The 23,548-nt window shown below is 43.6% G+C and overlaps 1 protein-coding gene across 4 annotated transcripts in view; it reads left to right on the plus strand.

Moving 5' to 3' along the window:
- The window catches only part of LOC148012489 (zinc ion binding protein), a 155,906-nt gene that overhangs the window by 24,353 nt on the left and 108,005 nt on the right, over nucleotides 1–23,548 (plus strand). For 3 of the 4 annotated variants that reach the window (XM_087669722.1, XM_087669723.1, XM_087669720.1), the window contains exons 7-10: nucleotides 12,592–12,693; nucleotides 12,796–12,940; nucleotides 13,013–13,156; nucleotides 13,626–13,700. In XM_087669722.1, the coding sequence (XP_087525848.1) occupies nucleotides 12,592–12,693; nucleotides 12,796–12,940; nucleotides 13,013–13,156; nucleotides 13,626–13,700 (466 nt within the window). The remainder of the gene's footprint in view (nucleotides 1–12,591; nucleotides 12,694–12,795; nucleotides 12,941–13,012; nucleotides 13,157–13,625; nucleotides 13,701–23,548) is intronic. The other variant, XM_087669721.1, reaches the window with a different exon arrangement.

Genomic DNA, 23,548 nt, shown 5'->3' on the forward strand with positions numbered 1-23,548 from the left:
AAACTGCGATACCAAACAATCCACACTCGAGTATGGTTGGGATGCCCTCCCAAAGGGATAACCTGAAAATGTGTGTGGGAGGTCGAGCCTCCGTAATTGGTACACCACCTAGAAACGGGCATGTAGATGTCCTAAAGTGTGTAGTAACTCTTTAGGATCATGTTTCTTTTTAAAATAAGAGGTTTTTTCATTAATTAAGCTTGTTTTGGGGCTGTTTGAATAGGCTAATGCATTTTTAGCTCAACAGAAGGTGTTAATTGTTGAGCTAAAATAGCATTCCTTGCTAAATTAGTCTCTTAAATAGGCCCAAAAATGCTTAAATAATGAAATCCTGAAATGGTACACGGTTCGAGAGAGTTTAAAATGGTGCATGGTACAAGGTCTTGAAACTTTCTATAAATAGGCATGTTGCCTTACATTCATCCAATCTCGTTTTTGTAGGTTTCAGGCCCTCTAGCTTCGTTGTGCACACCTTGTTCGTGGAGGATATCTTAGTCGAAGCTGTCCATTGCTGTCTACATCAGTTTGGCACTTGTTTCTAGCCTCCTCCTCATTGATTTGCACTATTTCCAGCCATGGGACTGCTACTGATTGCTGCCCTGTTGTCGTACTACCTGTCTATGTCAGCAAATTGTTGTGTTTGCAGGCCCCGGCTGCTGCCCAGCCATCAGCAACTTCATCCCAACTGTCGCCCACAGGTTTCTGTCTGCATTTACTGTATAGGCGCTGCCACGTCATCTGTTGCCTGCTTTTACTGGGTAGATTGCTGTCACATCATTAGCTGAATCTGCATTTGCAATTTTCTCTCTCTTTTGCTTGTTCTAAATTGATTCGGTAGCACTGTTTGCTATATTTACCTACGGAGGCTGCCTTGTTGCGTTTCGGGATCCATTAGGAGTACGACACACTCTCCTGCTCATCACCTTTGTCTTAGTCCTCGAGACACAAGAGTTCAAGATACAGTTTTTCGTTCCCTATATGGTCTGTTTGCTACATGAGTATTGTATATTTAGTATTCAGTTATTCATTCAGATTTCTATTGTGTTCATTGTCTGTAAGCTACCCTAACCATAATTGTGTTTTGTTGAGTTTATGCTTTGTCGTATGCTTTCATTTATGTTTTTACGTTAGGGTGTTTCTTCACAAGATGTCCTCCATGAACGGGATGTGAGCAACAAAGCTTTGGCACGCGCAAATGCAAAAACGAAATTGATTGAATGGGAGGGTAGGCTGCCTATTTATAGAAAGTTTGGGGCCTCACAAATTAGGGTTTACATGTGGGACATTGAAACTCTCTTGAACCGCTCCTGGTTTAAAAGAATGGTTAAACTTCATCGATTAACTTGAGTTTTGGGGCTGTTTAATTAAAGCTAATGGTAATTTAGCTCAGCATCCTCTCTCAGGCATAGAACTGGAATTAGAAAGGGATTGTAGTCAAGCCTAAGTTCTTTTTCTTTTCTTTTTCCCAAAGCATCCCACCCCAAAGCAGCCAGAGTTTCGGACAAAGGTACATATAGGTTGCCTAGTGAGCTATCAAAACTATAGAGGGGATGATTATCTTACCAAGGGAGCCTAAGTGTTCGTTCCAAAGAGGATAAGAGCATCGGACAAAGGGTGCTCATCAACTGCCCAGTGACCTAATAAGTCTTGCAAAGGCAAATGGAAACATAATGGATTTTTTTTGGTGGGATGATTTTTTGTTTTATTTTTGAAAAGATTTATGATTGAGTGCGTATTTTCAAAAAGTTTTTGATCGATTGGGTAATAGTTAACCCCAAGACCTTCACAAAACAAACAAATATATCCCGACCATTATTGGATGTTGATGATCAAACATGGTTGCCTTCTCATGAATAATTGCCTTTGTGATACTCCTCACATTCAATAGAAAGTGCTTAAAGAAAGTCATGAACCTCCTTATGTAGGACATAGAGAAAGGGAAACCACTTAAAGTACAATGGAATATTTCTTTTATTGGTCAACATTACGAAGAGATAAACATAACTTTATTAAGGCTTGTTTAACATGTCAAAGATCCAAGTATGATATAAAGAATTTCATCTCAGGTTTCTCAAGAACAGGGTAGTAAGGTATGATCCATCCGATCTGTCTAGTTTGTGGACTTAGTATGGTATCCTACATAAAAAAATGTCGGATAAAATGCGTTGTCTTGTACGGTCATTTAAAAATGTATAGAAATTTAAGGGTTAGGCTAGTAAATATCACTTGTTTTCACATGAGAGTGGTTATCCATGAGATAAGAGTATCACAAGGCAGTACCCATCCAATACTAATATAGTTGACAAATTGCAAATGTTTTTGCTTTAGTTTTCAATATTGAGTCATGAACATGATGAGAGATTGAGACAAAATGTAGATCTAAGACATTAGTCACAAGTAATTTTCAAGATCTAATTTCATTTTTTAGATTGAAATTATATACAATGGATAAAAAAGAAGCTAGTTGCAATGATGGATCATGATTCATGGATCATGGTATGGCAAGTCACAAGTACCAAGTGGCAAGTACAAAAAGTAGTAGATACAAAAAGAAATTGAAGACTAAGACTCAAGGTGAGATGTGTGTAATGTAAATGCTTCATGAAGACTCAAGAGGCTTAGGCATTGTGATAGGGGTAAAGAATATAGAGGTATAGATAGAGGTAGGGGAAGGGAAAGAAGAGGAGGTAAAGGAAGAGGAAAGAGATAGAGCTACACATTGGGGATGAGATACAAGAGGAAGAGAATGATGTAAAGGTAGAAAGAAGTGGATGGAGGAGATTCGAGATAGAAGAGTAGAGGTAGAAGAAGAGGAGGTGGTAAATGAGGTACATGTAGAGTTTGAGAGAGAGAGAGAGAGAGAGAGAGAGAGAGAGAGAGAGAGAGAGAGGATCGAAGCTCAGTTGAGAGTGCAGTAGATAGTGTGGACAGTGAAGCACAACACCCAATGGAATAGACTGAAAGAGTGTAACTTGAAAGTACAAAGTACAATTCTTAAACCTTAGGGTTGTGGGGAGTATTCACACACGAACACAATAAGTGCCTGTAGGTGTGTGACATAAGCACATACAAAAGAAGACTATAAGTTCGGGGGAAAAAACCTCTCGTATCGAGAGTAAAAAGTGCTCGAGTGTCCTACTGATCACCGACACTCCTCTGTGAGCGTAGGTGTGAGTAAAACCTAACAAACCCCCCCTGGAGTGAAGAGTGATGAAAAGTACAAGGATCATCCGCCACCAAAGGAAATCAAATTTAAAGCATTGCGAAATGCTTCAAATTTGTCTGGAGGAAGAGCTTTGGTCAAGATGTTTGCCACATTACTGGTGGTAGGACAATAGACAAGGCTGATATCACATATATGTAGTCTCTCTTTGACAAAGTGATAATGTTCAATGTGTTTCGTGCTTGCATGAAACATTGGGTTCCGTGCCACTGCAATGACACTCTGATTGTCAGTGAACAAATGAATAGGCTCCATAACAGATACATCGAGATCAGCTAGCAAGCGTCTAATCCATACGCATTCAACTGTGGTAGTGAAAGCTGCCTTGTATTCAGCTTCACATGATGATGTGGCAACAGTGGATTGTTTCTTGCTAAGCTAAGATATGCAAGATGAGCCAAGAAAGAAACAATTGCCACTAGTGGAGTGACGTGAATCATAATTACGAGCCCAATGAGAATCACTGTAAGCATGTAACTGCAGTGGTTCCCCCTTGGCATAAAGCAATCCAAGAGATCTAGTATCCTGCAAGTAACGAAAGACACACTTAACAGCTTGCCAATGTAACATGCGTGGCTGATGCATAAATCTGCTTAGGGCTGAAACTGCAAACTGTATGTCCGGCCTAGTGTTGCATAGGTAAATAAGACATTCAACTGTTGGAGCATATGTGTGTATATCAAACAAATCACTGTCATCATGTAATGTCAGCTTTAGTCGAGGTTCCATTGATATACAGATTGGCTTGCAATCCTGTAAGCTTAACTTCTCAAGAAGTTTACCAGTGTATCTTGACTGTGATAAACCAATTCCTCTAGCATCATGTATGAACTAAATGCCCAAGTAATAATGCAAAGACCCCAAGTTTGACATTTCAAAAGTTTGCTGCAATTTTGTTTGAATGCTGAAATTTGATCAGCATATGTAACTATAAGCAAAAGATCATTAACATAGACAAATGATCAGCATCGATCCCCCCTCTTTACATACGTAAAGGGTAGACTCAGATGAGCTGTTTATGAACCCTTGGCTGAGCAAAAAGGCATCGATCTTTGCATACCAAGCTCTAGGAGCTTGTTTTAAACCATATAAAGCCTTTTTCAGCTTGCAAACCAAGTGTTCGGATCCCTCAACTGCAAAACCAATGGGATGCTGTACATATACTTCCTCATGAGGTTTCCCATGTAAAAATGTAGTTTTAATATCTAACTGATGCACAGTCCATCCATAATGGGCAGCCAAAGCAACCATAGATCTGATGGTAGTCATTCAGGAGGTAGGAGTAAATGTCTTCTCATAGTTAATGCCTTTCTTCTGTGCATAGCCTTTAGCTACAAGCCTTGCCTTATATTTGTCAATGGATCCATTTGCATTCTGTTTCAGCTTGTAGACCCATTTTGTTTTGATGGCTTTCTTCCCAAAGGGCAAAGATACTAAATCCCATGTTTGATTCTTAATGATAGAATGAAATTCAGCTTACATTGCTCCTATCCAATGCACATTTTGCTGTGCATCCTTAAAACATTTAGGCTCCTTATCATCAACTGTACTTGCTGCCATAACAAACTCCATGGTATGTGCAGTATCATGTATATGAGCTTGCCTTCTAGTACGACCAGCCATGGGTGCATCCAAATGACTATCTTTCATAGTCTATACATACCATCTAGGCATTTGTCTTGCATCCTGACTATGTATAAGCTCTTGCTGAATTTCAGTTTCAGCACTTTGCTGAATATTCAGATCAGCCAACGGCTGATTTTCTGCATTTTCCAATGGAGTAGTTGGCTGAACATTGAGTTCACTTGCTGAAGCTCTAGCTGAATCACTGAATGAAATGGGCAGCAACCCTTCAAACGGCAGCTTGATATGTGTCTAAACCAGCAAGGGATAATTCTAATTTTTCATCAAAGAGTACATCCCTATTGACAAACACCTTTTTAGAGACTGGATTATAGAGTTTGTAGCCTTTGCTCTCACTATTATATCCCACAAAAATGCATTCCAACTTTTTTTTGAGTACCTGGGGAATGTGTGCATATGCAAGACACCCAAAGGTACAAAAGTGCCCAATAGAAGGTTTCTGGCTGTTTCAAGCCTCAAAATGTATAATTTTCTTTAATGCTTTGGTGGGGCATTTGTTCAAAACATGGCAAGCACACATAACGGCTTCCATCCAAAAACTGTGTGGCAAGCTCTTTGCTTTCAGCATATATCTAGCCATCTCCATGAGTGATCGATTCTTCCTCTCTGCAACCCCATTCTGCTATGGAGTATAAGCAGTAGTGGACTAATGAACAATGTCCTTCTGCTTCAAAAAAGAATTCAGCATAGAGAATATATATTCCCCCTCTCGGTTCGAACGGAGTCTGTTTATTTTATAGCCAGATTGATTTTCAACAAGTGCCACAAAAGCTAAGAATGCATCATACATTTTTGAAATTTTTACCAAAGAATAGACCCAGCAGATCGAGTAAAGTTATCAATAAAAGTCACAAAATAGTAACATCCTCCCAATGACTTTGTTTGCATAGGCCCACATACATTTGAATGCACTAATTGTAACCTGGCTGTGGCTCTAAAAACAATATCACGGGGAAACGAAAACTGATACATTTTCCCCAAAATACATCCTTCGCATAGGTGCTCTGGAGGTCTCTCCAGAAGAGGTAATCCATGTAGCATCTGTGTATGCTGTAAGAGCATCAAGCTACAATAGTTCACATGCCCCATCCGAGCATGCCATAACTCTGCCTTGTATCATAGCAGAAGTAAGAGTGGATGCCAAGTACGCTGGCTGATCAACTGAAAGATCATCCAACTCATATAACCCATGACATAAAGTGCCAATCAAGACCAAAGTCATGTGTTCCTTGTCTCTCACCATGCATTTGTTATCATCAAAGGTGACTTGCAATCCACAACGTGCCAAAGAAGAAATAGAGAGCATATTCTTTTTTATACCTGGCACAAACAAAGCATCCTGTAGGCAGAGAATAGAGCCATCAATGGCTGTGAGCACAATCTCCCCAATATCTCTAACAGGGTATGATGCATTGTTGACACACTGTACAGACTTGCCAACTGGAGCTGCACCAACAGAAGCAAATAAATCTCTACGAGATGTGATGTGCCTAGAAGCACCACTATCAAAAAACCAAGTGTCTGCATCCTCAGTAGAGCTAAATGCTCAATCAACCCAAGAAGAGTCATAACTGCGTGTATAAAAGCAATAGTCCCTGTTTGCAAAACAAAGGACGCTGACTCAGTAGCAGTGGAAGGAGCATCAGAAACAAACATCCCTAACTTTTTTTTCTTCTCCTTAGCGATGCGCTTTCTACACTCAGTGATGTAGTGGCCTGGCTTCTTGCAACAATGGCATTTGCTCTTCTTGGCTTGCGCGCCCCTTGTTTTTTACTTCCTTGTGAGGTGCATGAAGTCCCAGAGCTTTGCAGAGCATTTTTTACTTGGTTGCCATTCTGTCTAGCCATAAAAGCCTGCTCAGAGACTATGACATCCACACCACTTTTTCTTCTTGTTTGCTCCTCCTCTAGAAGCAAATTGACTAACTGAAGAAAGGAAATAGGTTGTGGAGCAATCCTCATTGTGAGGTTTAGGACGATATGAAAAGCCAAGTATGAAGGAGGTAATGAGTTCAATGTAGTAGATATCAGTTGTGTATCTGAATAGTACTCATCGACATTAATTAGTTGCCCATGTAAGTCCTGAATTTTGTTCAAGTGATCCTGCATGGAATCACCCTCATCCATTTTCAATATCTCAAGTTCTTTCTTTAAGAAAGAGATGCGGGTCTCATTCTTACCAGCAAACATCTGCTCCAAAGTTAGCCAAGCTTCTCGTGAAGAAGCTGCCGAACGAATGTGAGGGATGAAGGATGGCTAAATTGCCAATTCAATCAGTGACAAAGCCTGTGCATCCCGTGTGTCCCATGCTTTTTGAGTTGCTGATCTTTGGGGAAGTGGCTGAAGTGGAGTAGGTTGAACAGGCTGAGGTGCCCGTTGTCCAAGTCCTCTTGGAGGAGCAGTAGCAAGAGCCACAACTCCGGGCCTAACTTCTTCTCCACTGACATAGTCCCAAAGATTTTTCGCAACAAGTACATTCTTCATCATGAAGGACCAAAGTGAGTAATTGTTACCATCCAATCTGTCCTCCTTGGATACGTAGGTAAATACATCTCCCTGATTTGCCATGATAATCAATACCAAGAGAAGGCAAAAGAGCAATGTCCAAGCTAGACTAACTTGGAAATCTCCAAAATTTCTAGAAATTTCAGCAAATAACTTGCTGCAATTAGTACATTGAGGTACACTTTGTCAAAACTGTCTGGAATGCACTCAGTCCAAGTTGCATTCAATGTTCAGCAACACTGTATGAGCAAAAGCCCCAAAATTGTCCAAAACAGTCTATTTCTCACCGAGACTGTTGTACATGTGCCAATGTCTTTCCAAAATACAAAAGCCCCAAAATTTTTGATTAATTTGCCAAGAAATTTGCATCAACCGTGTCCCAGGCACGTACTCAGAATTTTGTGCCTGCCTAGGTAGAAGCTCCTTTTTCTAGAGGTGAATTTGGAATAAAAAAGTATTTAAAAAAAACATCTGAAACAAGTCGAGCCAGTGGCAACAGGTACAATACAGGATGTGGCGGCGCAGGTTCCATATCAGGCAGTGCTGCACAAGCGGGCAAGAGTACAAACGGGCTGCAGGGGCAGTGGCAGGCAACGCAGGGCAAAGGGCGCATGACACATGGCTCAGGTATAGGCGGGCTGGGCGTCGCAGGCGATGTCAGAGGCGGGCAATGTGGTGGCTGGTCAGGGGCGGAGCAGCAGGACACGGAGTAGGGAGAGGCACAGGCGGCGCTGGAGGGGCTGAAGGCGGCACACCCAGGGTGTGGTGGCTCACGCACAAGCTGTAGGGCGTTGCATCTGGCAGAGCTGCACAAAGCACTGACAGGTGGTGCTGTACAGGGCACAGGGGCAGGGCGTCTCCTGCTGGAGTGACAACTTTTGATGCACCTACCAGCTGGTATTTCTAATGAGCAGCTAACCAGGTTTAGGCCAGAGCACAGAGAGAAGTCTTAGCTGAACACAGAGAGAAGACTGAGATGTACTTTGCTCTGATACCAAGTGTAAGAGAGAGAGAGGATCAAAGCTCAGCTAAGACTGCAGTAGACAGTGTGGAGAGTGAAGCACGACACCCAATGCAATAGACTGAAAGAGTGTAACTTGAAAGTACAAAGTACAACCCTTAAACCTTAGGGTTCTAGGGGCACTAATGTTAGTAAATTCGACTCAATTGAGAAATATTTCACTGATATATGAAAAGCTCCAAAATTTTCAAGGCCAATGTGCACAATTTTTGCAAATTCTGGGTCCAATGTTACTATTATGCATGATTAACATAAAATTTGGGAAAACCCCCAAAACTTTGGGCACAAATATGCACAAATCTGAAAACTGTGCTTATGGTGCGAACCCCCATCAGTGAATAGGGGGCCCGCTTGCAGAAATTAATAAAAATCTGACAAAAAAAAACTGCTCGAAGCATGATGAAAGGCAGCCCTTGACATTCCGTGTGATTTGCCTGCGCAAATTCTGCCTGCGACGACTGATGGATGTGACCTGTTGCTGTGTTTGAAGCAGTCGCCTGACCTCGTGTTGGCTGGAAGCAGTCTGAAGCAGTTGCCTAACCTCACGCTGGCTGGAAACAGATGCTTGACCCAGTCGCTGCTTGCCCTTGACCTGTAGACTACCTTGCTTGGTCAAAACTGACCTATCACTTGCCTTGCTTGGTCAAAACTTACCTATTGCCTGCCTCGCCTGGTACGCATGTGTCTGAAAAGTGACAACTTGACGTGTGTGAGTGGAAAATGAGCCTGAAACACTGTCGGCAGACCGTTGCCTGCCTTGGGAAGTGTGCACACCTTTGCCACAGCTCTGATATTAGTTTGTTTGGATGAGTGTGCAATGGAATGTGAGACAGTAATGGAGCAAGAGCGGTGTTGAGAGAGAGAGAGAGAATCCCAAGGTGAGTGTACCTGCAAGTCACGGTACACAAAGAATAAAATGTATTTATATGTTAGGGTACAAATAAGTGTGTGTTCACACCCATATAAGTTATACACACGGACATTAAGGGACTTTACACCCAACATAGCTATTTAGAATGAAACAAAACAACCAGAGCACAACATAGCAGATGGTTAGAATATTGGACATTGTAAAACAATAAAAACACAACTCACAGGAAGCATATGACTATGAATTTGTACAATGTTGGCAATTGTTTGAGTTTCAGCATCAGCTGATGCCTGAATATCAAGATCTGTCTGGTTCAGCTAGGGTCACTACTTTTGGGCAATCCATGTTAGGAACTACTCTTCTCTCTCATTTTGTTTTCCCCTCAAAAAACACTGTTTTGCCTTCTCTTTTTCAGCATGTTGCAGCTGCGAGTGACAGCCTTGATAATGCTTCCACATGGCTGTTCCATGTTTATGCTAACAACACTAGCATGTCAGTTCTTGTGACTCAAAAGTGGGGGGTTACCAAATCTTTGAGCAATTGCTGATGCAGCAGGTGATGATATGGCTACCTAACATAAATGCATCCATTTTCTTGGTTAATGTTGGGATATGCTTCAAATGCCTTTAAAACATAGTAACAGGGACAACTTTTAAGGTTGGAAACAGGAATGGGGATGTGAAGGGGAAGTCCGGATCACCATATCACATTACCATGCAATTGGGCTCTAACATGGGACAGGAGTGGGATGGGATGGACTGGCGACTACGGTGGGGAGCTAGAAAATGGCCATCCTATGTTATGAATGCTTTAGAAATTAAAATGTCTTGGTTAATTAGTGTCATGAGGGTATGTATTTTTGAAACCTCACTTAACATGTGGATTAATTTTTAATCACATGGCTAAGTAAATGTTGCACATGTGAGGTGTAGTTGGGGTTAGAGTAAATTTGCAAGCTCGAGACCCGAAAAAATCAGAGGATGCCAAAGGCAAAAGGTGCTATAAGTTATGCCACATAGGTACTTGGTAGTATCTGGTGCTAGTTGTTGGCCTATGTCATTCATTTGGTCATAAGTGTCAGTTGGTGACACTAGAGAAGTGGTGTTTATAATGGTACCTAACGCCAATCTGATGGTCAAAGATGGCGAAGGGACACTCAGGAATGGAAGTTGCCTAGCCAATTAAATTATTGGCCAGTTAGATTATTTTTCAGGGTATCAAAATAATTATTAGATTAATTTTCAGTATTTAAAGATTGAAAATTAATATTTAATTATTGATAATGCAGGAAAAACCATTTGGGAAGGCTGTCACTTGTCCAAAATGGCCATGCAAGATTGAAAAACGTCTTTAGAGGCTAGAGCGAGGTATTTTTAGTGTATTCAGCTTGCAAGAGAGAGGGAGGAGATGCTGCTGGTTTGATCTGCAGCCATTGAAGGACCTTCTGAGGCATTCAAGGGCAAGAGAAGACCAATCAACAGAAGCAGTTGCGTTTAACTGATTTTCAGTCATTCTTCAGGACAAAACTCTGAATTTTCTCTCTCTACAGCTTTCTTTCTCATCTCCCAGTCATTTCACAGCCTTTCTTCAAAGATCTTAGCATTTGGAACCTTAGAGGTTGAGAAATTGCAAATTTCTCTGTTGTAAACCCTAATTTACAGCAGAAATTAGGAATTAGCAGCATGCTTGGAAAGTGTGCCAAAAATTGGAAGCTCGAAGACTTGGATTTTTCAGGGTTGAAGGTGAATTTCAGCTAAATTCAGGTGGAGGACTAGCCAGCCATTGAATTTGGGGCATTTCCATCATTTATGAAGTGGGTGAAGGCCAATTAAGTGGTCGAATCAAGGGGCAAAATAGGTTGAAGACTTGCTGGCCACTTTGGACAGCAAGGGGAGTTTGGATTGCAAAGGGGATCAGGAGAATCCCATTGTAAATCAACTTCTTCTTCAATAAAGCTAAAGAAATACTGAAAGAGGCGCCAATTTTGGGGCCAATCAGGTGTGCATTGTCCAAGATCAGTAGGTAAATTTATATTTTCAGATTTGCATTAATTGTTTGCCGCTGTAATTAAGTTGTAATTAGGGATTTACCACCCGTCCACGGAGGGAAGGCTGGTCTCAATTAGTCTTGGAGCTATGTCATAGGTCATCTCACTCTATCAAGCTACATAAGTTCTAAGCAACTTGCTTTGGCTTTCTTAGTTTGGACCAAGTTTTGAAGCGCTACAAAATGGTGATTAGGGATGCAAGCTAACTCTTAACTCAACAACGATGTTTGAGCAAATATATTGCACATGACCGTCCCCACTAAGCTTTGGATGAGACTGTATCCTGCTCCCTTCTTCCGGATGCAAGTCCTTAGTTGTGTTGACTTGCCAGCCAAGCTATAATTTTGTGACACCCCATGCCTCCGAAGGTACTTCTCCAGGTGTAGGATGCCACAACGACTTTCTCAGCTGCCATCCCTCCCTTTATAGACTTATCGAAAGGCACCAACCAAAGAAAAGCATCCCGCCAAAAACAAAAACGGTGATCTCTCTTCACTCTCTCTCTCCAGCTTGTGTATCAGTCTGGCTAGGCATGCAAATGACAGATTGGGAGTATGGGCATTGAAGGGATTAAGAGCTGGAAATTGCAGCCAGTAGAGATTTCATGGCTACCAGGGGCATCAGGTGAATGGTATTTTTAATTGCAGAACCAGAGTATAGATTCTAGATATACAATCAGAATTTAGAACTGTCCCTGTTATCTATGTGGCATAAAAAATTGGGGATGGGTGCTACATCTTGGAGTGGTCTCGGAAGGTGCCTCGTGACTACCTAGACTTCCTACAAGCTTACATGTTGTGGTTGTAGGTATGCTTAAGAGTAGTATTCAGGTTTGGTACTTGTTTGTTGTTAGTGGTAGAGTTTAAGCTTGATGGGTTGCATGGATAGTTTTTGCTCTTAATGTTTTTGAGTTTGCCTTCAAAACGTTTAGAAGCTTGCTTTCTTAAAACAGCTTAATAAAAAGAGCCAGAGGCAGCAAAGGGTTTTCCCAATCAACCTGGTTAGTTAGGCTTGCAAATCAAAGTTGAAAACTTCTTGTTGAATAGCTATAAATGCGGGAAGGGGTGACTGAGAGTCTATATGCAACTTTTTTGAGAGCAGGATTCAATGGTTATAAACAAGATGTGGAGGTGGTCTCCCGGCAAGCATATGTACTTGTTCTCCGATTCCCATCCCCACCCTCATCACAGCCCCCACCTCTCCCTGTTAGACTGCATTAAATCTCTTTTGGTTTCTGATATATCTAAAGATATATTTAATATTGTATTGAAAATTTTGCAGTGAAGTGCATTTTTCGGCAAAGCAACGACGGACCGAGTGCTTTGCCTGGCTTGCTGGCCCAGGCATCTATTTTGGTGGTTTGAATCTTGGTTTACAGCCAGGGTAAGGCAATTAAGATAGGGCTTTTGCTTTCGACCTTCTCAGTTACTGTTCAACATGAAAAGGACAAGCATATTCTAATGATTTTCTGCGCCAACCATGCAGTGTTCAAAATGTGGTAGAGGATAGCTTTTTGGAGAACAAGTCTCTTCTAGAGTACTCTAAGATGAGTAGTGGGACGCCCATAAAGCCACACTCTATGGCATTAACTGATTTCCACTTCTTACTGCTTTATGAAAACAAGCTCAAGGTATCTATGTTGCATTAAGGCAATTCAAAAAATCAAGAATAAACGTGACAATAACTGGTGCTTTTTGAACAGGTGGTCAATAGGGTCAGCCAAAAAGTAGTGGAGGAAAAGATATTTGATTCACTTTTAGATCATGGTGCTGTGTCTATGCTTGGCCTGTGCACAGATGCTATTGGAGGAGCAGTATATGCGTTCAACGAGAACTCTCTCTACGAGGCAAGCACTATATACTTTTGACATGCTTTATTGACTTTACATTTTTATAGGTTTAAGGTTACTTAGTGATACTCACTGTTCACTTTTTGATAATGCTCTCTCTGTGCTCCACTCCTAAATGTCCAGTGGGTCTTGTGATGTGCACTTGGACAAAACTGTTCTTCAGCTAGAATAGTATGAACTGCTTGCAAGGGCTTTAGTCTCCTGGCTAAAATGTTGAACATTCCTATTTGAAAAGCTAATAGTATTGAAGATAATAGTATCTTGAACCCAGAAAGCTGGAGATGTAAGGTTGTGTCAGTAATGGAGTGAGTAGGTCACTGCCTCATCATGGTATGCACTTTGAGCAGCACTCGACGATGCTTGTTGTAAGCGCTTCTGGAAGAAGAAATCTCGGCTAATGTAGCAAGATGTTAGTGCTTTGTCTGAATTTAAGTCACAAGGTAAGTTTTAGGAGGGTGTTTTGCAGGATTCAAGTCCTGTACATGAGGATTCAAAGACATGGAGGTGTTACATCACATCAAAGATCCTTTCACACTTCAAGGTGTGGGTATGTTTTAAAAGCAAATACCACCATGGAGTCTTTATATAATACATCTCCATTGGTTGGTAGGTACAAATCAAGTGTCACGGGAACATATAAGCTCAAGATTGATTAGGATTGTTGGGGATGGACTACTTGATGCAAGGATGACTAAATTAGAGTTAATCAGAGTCAATAAAAAGTGGAAAAATTAGAATGGAACTCCTAATGTTTAAGTGGAAGCAAGCACTCTTAGTTATGATTCTCAAGAAGAAGGTTGCGACTTGTAATCTTTGATAACATGGATCATGGACAAGGCCGAAATCACATCCATACAAAAGGATAAGTGTGATGAGACAAAATGGTACAAGAATTGCAGCATGAAGATGCAGGTGATATCAAAAAAATAATTGGTTGGAAAGAACTGAAAAGATTGAAAAAATTGAGCTGTTTAGCCTTAGTGTAGCTCTGCTCAGCAACAGCACAGATGTTCCTTAACCATATAAACCATACAGCCCACCTGGCAGACTGCAAAAGAAAATGAAAGAGGGTCCAATGCTCCTCCTCCAAGGAACAGTAGAAATGCTTCTAGATATCCAATCACTTAGCTTAAAGTGCTTCCAGGTAATGGCCAGCCACAATGTGGAGATATACAACCACTCCTTCAGGGCCCCACTGGGATCAGCTCGACTAAATGCAAACTAGTGTAAAGACTGGTTGTATAAAACACACAATACCTGCAACTGGCCTTCCTCTTACCTTGGCTGATCGGCAACTAGTAATTCTCCTACTGTAAGTCTCCATGAGGACATCTTACAGTGAAAAGGTATCTAAGAAGTCTAAGGGTTCATGTTAATGTGGTCTTTCAACAACTTGATGGCTATTTAGCTTTCCTAATCCTGTTCATAGTAGTATTTGCAGACCAGCTGGTTAGATCTTTAGAATCCTTGAATATCCAATCACTTGCAGAGAAGAGATTGTTCCTAAAGTGGACCCCTCTCAAGCCTGCATGTCAACATCTAGATCTTCCTCAAAAGCACTCTTATCAAAGCTTGATACCTTAGCTGCAATATCCCTAGGCTTTGATTGAGCAGCAAGAGAGACAGTACTCTTTGAGTACTCCCTTCTATGCAGTAAGTAGGGTCAAACCTGGACTTGGTGAAATGTCAACATTGTAGCGGTGATCCCAAGTTGAAATCTTCGCGATTCTTGTCATCAAAACTGGAAGAAAACTCACGTTGGTTAGCATAGGACCTTAAATAATTATGATCTTTTATGTCATGCACAACTTGTCTTGAAGTTCCCTTTCCTGCTAAACCAACTTGAGGGTTGATGACTTAAATTTCCAAGAGATATACTTGACTCACAACCATCGGCGAAGGCTTAGAGGACCCTCATTTATTGAGCAAGGAACTTGTTTTAGCATTTCCTTTTTTGTCTAGAGACATCTTCTCAAGACTCTCTTTGTTTCTCCTCAATCACCCAGAGGGACTTGCAATTATCATTAGCTTTCATTGTGCCCACTCTCAAACAATCATGCTGCATAGATAATCCATACTCATCATGAACTACAATTCTCCATTCTTGATCATGACCCTTTTGAGGCTTTTGACAAACACAAAAGACATAGCTGACCAGCGAACATAAGTTAAGAAAGGCTTAGGGAGAGCATTAGAAAGACATGCTTGTTCATGAGGGGGGAACTTGGTTTTACATTGCCTTCATCCACAAGGCTTTCTTGCCTTCTCCTCAATCACCCACAAGGCTTTTCCCTTACCCTTGGCTCTCACAATGTCCACTCTCAAGAGAGTTTGTGATGAAGCAGACGAGAGAGAGAGAGAGAGAGAGAGAGAGAGAGAGAGAGAGAGAGGAGCGCGATGACGGTGACGGGCGCGAGCGTGGGTGATGGCGGATCCGGTGCCCCCTGACTGCGACGCGTTTTTTGTGTGGTGGGCGGGAGTTCAGTCCTGCGCGCGCTTTTCTCTTGAACGCCTGCCCTGTCTGCAGGCGCAGCCTGCAGTCTGCCCCTATTGCACCTGTTTCGTGACCTGCCGCCCTGTCTGCAAGCGCCGCCTGAAGTCTGCGTCCCTCTCGTCTGCAGCCTGCCTCACGTTCGACTGTATCTCGACGTGCTGCCCTGTTTGCAGCCGCCGCCTGCAGTCTGCTTCATTTTCGCCTAGCTTTTGTGACCACGGGGGTGCAGCGCAAGGAGTGCCAGGCGTCCACAGAGTGGACGGGGTCCACAGGACAGTCTGACAGGCCACGACATTTGCAGAATCAGAGCAGTGAGCTGATCTGCTCCTGTGCACAGAGAGAGAGAGAGAGAGAGAGAGAGAGAGAGAGAGAGAGAGAGCGAAAGAGATAGCGTTGCTCTTGCTTGTGTCCCCTGACAGAGAGAGAAGACAGCAGTATGGCTGGCCTGGATATGGATTTTCTAGATCGGACGGTGGCAGCCCTTGGCCCTGATTCTGATACAGAGGAGCCGGAGGACATGGTGCCGTGCACGGAGGAGATGCCTTCGGGTTCTGAACTGCTGCCTGCGGGCAAATGCTCCAAGCATACTTCTGACGAGCCAATGGGTCCTCAGGAACGTTCCTATGCGCAGGTCGCCTCTGATCCTGTGGATTCGCAGGAGCTTGACTGGGAGCATTTGTTGGACTTTGCCAATACTCTGCTTTGCGATTATGTCCAGCATAATAATGAAACTTTTTCTGACTCGGGAACTGATGATGTGCTGGAAGCCACGGTGGACCCGAAATCAGTCCTGCGGTCTTTTTCGGTGTTGCCATTATTCTTTGATCGCCGCTTGGTCCATGCTGTACCATGGCGCCCTATGGGAGACTTCCAGCTCTTGCTCCAACGAGAATGCCCGGTGTGGGTGGAAGTGGAAAATTGTCCGGCGGTCTATTGGCCATTGTTGAAGGATGCGATGGTAGTTGTGGGAATAGTGCTGGTTCCCCCAAGCCTCAGGGCTATGAATCGAAACCATTTATGCATGTTATGGGACACGGCCAAGAAGAGGCCTGCGTGGCTTCGCCTCAATTGTTCTGGCATGCATCCTTTGCATTTTCGCTTGAAATGGGGCAACTTTGCAGGACACTGCTTTTCATGTGGTAATTGGGGCATTTTATGGCCGAATGCCCAAAAAGACAACCGTCTTCCGAGGATGCGCATGTTGTGTTGCCTAAGGATGACATGGTGCTTGATGCCCCGGCACAGGAGGCCCTTCAGCCACCTAGTGTTGTGGATAAAGGCAAACAACAGGTCCTGGGTCTGGATTCCCGTAGCACTGATTGGATTGAGGCTCGTAAAAAAAAAGGTAAAAAGTTGGATGCAGGCCTGGTAGACCCTGGGCCTAATGCTTCACAGGACTCCATGCGCACGTATATGCGCAGGAAAGAAATGTTCACTTCACAGCATGCTGCGCGTACTATGGCCCCGTCTGCCCCCCGTAATCAGTCTACAAGGAAAGTCTATACAGATGGTCCCAAGGGCCCACCTGCTAAGCTGGCGTTTGATACAAAAGGTAATGTGATTACACCCTAGGATCGGCGTTATCCCCGTCCCACTCCCAAGGCAGTGGATTTTCCTTCTACCTCTAAAGCAGGCAGCCAGAATTCGTTTGCAGTATTGGCTGATTTTCTGGATGAGGGTGTTCTGGATGCTCTCGCGGAAAATGTGAAATCGAGGCAAGAGGCGTCTCGCTCCTGATTTCCTTTTTTGAAGATATATGAAGATAGCCACGAGGAATGTGTGAGGCATTTGCTCTTGCCATAAGCAACATGCCATGGGGACTGACTTGCATGAGAACCAGTGGGATGTATTGTGTGCAGTTGAGCACAAAAGTCACTGTGAAGCAGGAAAAGTTGTGGATTGTCATGGATTCCGTTTGTTTTATGTAGGGACACATGCTACGTACTATTCGGGTGTGCTGATGATTGTCCATGAGAAATACCAGCCTGTTCTTGTTAAAAATGATGTGCGGGGCCGCTTTCTGGTAATCGAAGTCTTATTTGAAGGAGAAATTTTATGGTTGTTGGGCCTCTATGCTCCGAATGATCCCGCATCCCGACGGGATCTTTGGTCGACTTTGCAGGGCTCGATGTCACTTGGCCGAAGGGGTTTTTTGATGGGAGATTTCAATATGTGTGTTGACTCTTTTGAGTCCACTTCAGGGCATTCGGTAATGGATGCGCCGGAAAGCCGGGTGTGGAATTCATTTGCTCTGCGCGTACTTGAGCAAGATCTTTGGTCATGGTTTCTCCCTTCTTTTTCAGGGTTTACTTTTCATTCCGCACAATATGCAACTACTTGGTCGCGGTTGGACCGAATGTATATCATGCAGGGGGATGATTTTCTTCCCGAGATGCTGGAAATGAAGGTCTTGCAGCAATATGCATTGTCGGATCATTTCCTCCTCCACCTTGAGATGCATGTACAACCTATTGCACCTTTTATGCAGTTGCTGGATAGGCTCCCTTTATGTTTCAACTCCTCTTATTTGAAGCATCCAATTTTTCAGGGCTATATGCAGCAATTGATTGAGAGGTTCTTGGTGGACTTCGCCTCTGAGGGCTTGGCTTCCTTTGCACGGCTGCTCTCTAATGTGCAGCGGGTTGCTCGGCAGTATGGGATCTATCATGCCTCTCTTTGTCGGCGACATCGACTTGCAGCAGAGGACTTACTAGCTTTGGTCCGTTCGTTGCTCGTGGATAACCCAGATGATGATTTTATGCTGTCACTGGAGAAGCGTTTGGCCAATCTTATTCAAGTGTTTCAGTTGAAATCTTATTAGCAGGCCAAGCTGCAAAACTTGACTGAGACATTACAAGATAGTGCCTGTCAGTTTCATAAGTTCTTTCGCGCCTTGTATGCTTCTTCTGCTCACGAAAATATGACTAGACTCCAGGATTCAGAAGGTCACATGGTGACTAACCCGCAGACCATTGTTAATACGTGCAGAAATTATTTTATGGAACTTCTTGGTTCTTCTCCCTCACCTTCTAGCCAAGTTACGCATGCTTGCTCGGTCTTCTATCATCTGGTCCGCCAGCAGGTTCCACTTGATATGCAAGCTACTTTGGAGGCGGATATTTGCGAGGAGGAGGTTATGGATGTTTTGTTACACCTGCCTAAGGATAAAAGTCCTGGTTGGGATGGGCTCACTAATGAATTCTTTGAGAACTCGGCCACGCAGCTGGTGAAGCCATTGGCGATTATGTTTCAGCAGGTTTGGGAAACAGGGGTCATGCCTTCCTTATGGAAACAAGGCCTTATCAAACTGATTCCAAAGGTCCCTTCGCCGTCAACGTTGCGACACTGGAGACCAATTTCTTTGATGGGCTCGATGTATAAAATCTTCTCCAAAGTGTTGGCGAATCGGCTTCACAAGCACCTTCCAGCTATTGTGCATCCTCTCCAATATGGTTTCATTAAGGGCCGCAACATTCTGCATAATATTTTAAATGTGCAAATTGCTATTGACTATGTGCGGCACTCCAGTCAGGAAGTGGTATTGATTCAATTGGATTTGGAAAAGGCTTTTGACTATGTGGACTGGTCTTTCATTGCAGATCTCATGTCTGCTATGGGTTTTGGTATTTGGATGTCCCGATTGATCTACACCATTAGTGCTGTGGCTTCTTCAAGAGTTATGCTCAATGGTGGGGTTACAGAGCCATTTGTCCTTGCACGCTCGGTCAAACAGGGTTGCCCTTTGAGTCCTCTCTTCTTTGCCCTAGCGACTCACCCGGTTCTTTCAATGTTATCCTCAATGTGGCTTCTGCGCAGCTGGCAAGATTGTCTCTTCCTTTGGGGCAGCACTTTATTAGCCAATCTTTGGCTGATGACACCTTTATGATTTTGCGGGTGGACAGGGACAATATTCGAAAGGCATTAGATGTCTGGACACTCTTTGGTCAGGCCTTTGGTCTTCGCATCAATGCCTCTAAATCATCCATACTTAGTTGCACGGAGTCTGATTTACAGTCATTAGGTTGGCAGGGCCAGGTGGTTTTTCGTGGCTCCATTGTAAGGCATCTTGGATACCCATTGGGGGTGGATGTACGGCCAAAGGAACTACTGGAGTGGATTTCACAAAAACTGGCTGCGAAGTTTATGTATTGGAAGTCGCAAGCGTGGCCATTCCATGTCCACCTCAAAGTGGCTCAGACAATTATGCTGCCAATGCTAACGTATTTCCTGCCATTGCTGCCGTGGACGCCTACTACTTTGAAGGCTCTCACTCATCCCATTTTTTTCATGCTATGGAAGAAGGATTCGCTGCAGGCAGGTATTTCGTGGATTTCGTGGTCACATACATGTACCCCTAAATGCATGGGTGGTGGAGCTATTTTGGATGCAGAAACTCATATGCTGGCTCTTCGTTGGTCTCTTTTTCGTGCCATGTGTGTGGATCATCACCCGTGGACCATTATAGCCCGTTATTTTCTTGAGGACAGCGGGCTACGCCATGGTAATACACGACTTCGGGCCTCTTGGTGGCATGTCCTTAATGCTGACTCTCGATTCTCCAGTCCCTCTTCCTCTCTGTTACTGCACTTGGTCGGCTCTTGGAAAGTGGTGCTCCAAAAGGCCCGTTGGCATCCAGTGGGGGACCGCTTGGAGACTAACTCCTTTCAGCTGGAATTGTTGGCAGTATCGAGATTACTTTCATGGAAAGACAAACATCAGCTTCGACCGAGATTTAACCGCATGGCCCGTTTAGGTGTGACTTCGATTTCGGATGCTACCCTTGCCACTCGCAATGTCGTCGCATCGTTTCGGACTGCTAGGAGACTTTTTAGGATCCCGCGCGGATATCGTGGTTTATGGGAACAGCTTTTGTCGGAGCTTCAGGGTAGGCAACCCTTTCCTGCCCTGGCTGTGGATCGTCCTTGGCAGGACTGGGACCTTGCAGGCTGGTTGAGTCTGGAAAAGGCCTCTACTAATCAGGTGTATCATCTTCTCATTCAAGATCACCAATGGCTGGGTGTGAAAGCTAATACTGTTTGGGGACTGCGGAAATCGCAGGCATGGTGGAAGGCAACGGTCATGGAGGGCTGGCTGAATAGGGCACCTTTCAAATGCAAGGTCTTTCTTTGGCGGGTAATGATTGGTGGTCTTCCTCTTGCCTTAGCCCTTTCCAAGCGTAGAATCTCGAATGGCAATTGTTTCTTTTGTACCACTACTGCGGAATCGGCCCGACATCGATTTCTTTCTTGCCCACTCGCCAAGAATATCTGGTCACTCTTGTCGCAAATTCGGCGCGCAGTGGTGGGGTCCTCGCTAACTCCTTTCGATTGGGCTTTTGTGCGCCCAAAGTACCCCATACCGCCACAGTTACATATGAAGATCTTGTTTCACTTTTTCAGATACTGGGGATGCTGGCACATTTGGACTACGCGCAATGCTTTTCTCTTTGATTCGGCCTCTAATGTACTGAGACACATTGCCAGGCTTAAAGGGCTCTTGCATTGGCAGATAGATCTCATCCGGCGCTCGGACTTGCTCCCTCGGGAGGATTTACTTCCCTGGCATATGGCAATTGTCTCTGGGTCGTTACCATGATTGGTGTAACCTTTTTCGTGGATTAGTACGGGGATTTCCCACACGTTGGCCTAGGGCCCTCGTGTCTCTTGTAATCATGTAATCATGTAATCTTGTACCTTTTTTTCGTAATTAATACAATTACCTTTTACGAAGAGAGAGAGAGAGAGAGAGAGAGAGAGAGAGAGAGAGAGAGAGAGAGAGAGAGAATTTACGAAAAAAAGAGAGAGAGAATCTGACAAGGAGAGAGAAAGACTAGGAAAGGAGAGAGAATGATAGAAAGAGGTGAGAGAAAGAAGGAGAAGCCATGGAAGCTGTTGAGAAGGTGAAGAGACTAGTTCATTAATTCTTGGATAACCCTAACAAAGTCTCTCCTCTCTCTTCCCCACCCCCCGGCGCACTCCTCTCCTCTCAAGTCCCCTTCATTACAGAGTTCTCTAGCATGGATGATCAAGGAACACTGAGCTTTAGGCCATGAACATCTTGAGATTGTGGAGCCATATCTACTTAAGACTTTGACATGAAATGGATATCACTTGTGAAACATTTGTTGGGCTAACATAAGCATTATGTTGGATTTGACTAATGCCTATGCTCACAGAGGAGTGTCGGTGATCTCGGTAGGGCACTAGGGCACTTTTTACTCTCCTTATGAGAGGTTTTCCCCCCCATTTATATTCTTCTTTATTTTATTTGCTTATGTTACACAGTTCGGGTACTTATCGTGTTTTAAACCTTTCGCGTGTGAACACACATTAATAACCCTAGGGTTTAAGGGTTGTACTTTGTATTTGCACATTACTCTTTGATTATTGCATTGGGAGTCATGTCTTCACTCTCGCACTCTCGTCACTGTCAATGGTGTACTCTCAGCTGAGCTTTGATCTGTCCCATCTCTCACATTTGGTATCAGAGCTCAGATATAGCTCAGGTCCAGCTGTACCAGCAGCATTCAGATTTGCTGAGCTCTCCGTTAGCTCCAGCTCGGACAGCTGCTGCCTCCGCTATTGTGCAATCACCTACACCGCCTGTAGCATAGCCCCCAGCTACCTGTGGGGCCCAGCCTGCACCAGGTCCTCCACTGCAGCACCGCAGGCTGCGCTTCCTGCTCCATTCACTTGCACCTTGGTTCATTGCTGCCACCACCAGCCTTACCTCCTCCTGCCTGGTCCGCTCGCTAGTGCCACCTGTTTCTGCTCCAGCTCCTCCATTGTCTCCACCTATTGCAGCTGGGCTGCCTGTTCCAGGTCTCCTCCAGCATCTTGCCACCTCCGCCAATGTCACATACTCCTAGTTGGCTCTCAAAGTCTGCATTAGAGGTAAAAGGAGACATTTATCAAATTTTTAATTCAAAATTTGAAGTTCAGGCAGGGGCTTTTGCCTAGCCGGGCTATTTTTGCTCCTAGACATGTTTGAGACACATTTATTGCAGAAAATTCTTGAGATTCGGGCCAAAATTTGGGGCTTTAGGGTTCAATGCAAACATTGGCACATATACTTCACCTTCAGTGTGAGATAGACTGAAATTGTGCATTTTGGACAACAAGATTTTGGGGCTTTTGCATTTTTTGTGTTGCTGAGCATTGTTTGTGCATTGGACAGGATATACATTGGACAGTTTTGATAGAGTGTGATCAGATTTGCTAATTACAGCATGGTGTTTGCTGTAATTTCTGGAAATTTTCAGATTTCCAAGCTTGTCCAGTTTTAGGTCTTGCTCCTGTGCTCTTTGAAAAGGTGACAATAACCATGGGAAATCAGGGACACAGTGTTGTATTCACATATGTATCCAAGGAGGATAGATTGGATGGCAACAACTATTCTCTGTGGTCTTTCATGATGAAAAATGTGTTGATTGCGAAAAATCTTTGGAATTATGTTAGTGGTAAAGAAGTTCGTCTTGGAGTTGTGGCTCCCGCAACACCTCCTCCAAGAGGACGTGGTCAAAGGCCCACTCTAGCACAACCATTTCCCGAGAGATCAGTAGCACAAAAGGCTTGGGACACACGAGATGCTCAAGCATTGTCTCACTGATTGCATTGGTAGTTCAGCGGTCTATAATCTCGCACATACGGTTTGTAGTGTCTTCACGAGAAGCATGGCTTACACTCGAGCAGATGTTTGTTGGAAAAAATGAGACACATATCTCTTTCTTGAAGAAAGAGTTTGAAAATGTGAAGATGGCTGAAGGTGATTCCATGTAGGATCATCTTAACAAAATTCAAGACTTGCGTGAGCAACTAATGAATGTAGATGAGTATTATTTTGATGCATAGTTAATCTCTACTACTTTGAATTCATTGCCGCCCTTTTATTTGGCC

The sequence above is a fragment of the Lygodium microphyllum genome, chromosome 27 (assembly GCF_053477565.2).
Source record: "Lygodium microphyllum isolate KBCC chromosome 27, Lygodium_microphyllum_v1.1.10, whole genome shotgun sequence".
Lineage (NCBI taxonomy): Eukaryota > Viridiplantae > Streptophyta > Polypodiopsida > Schizaeales > Lygodiaceae > Lygodium > Lygodium microphyllum.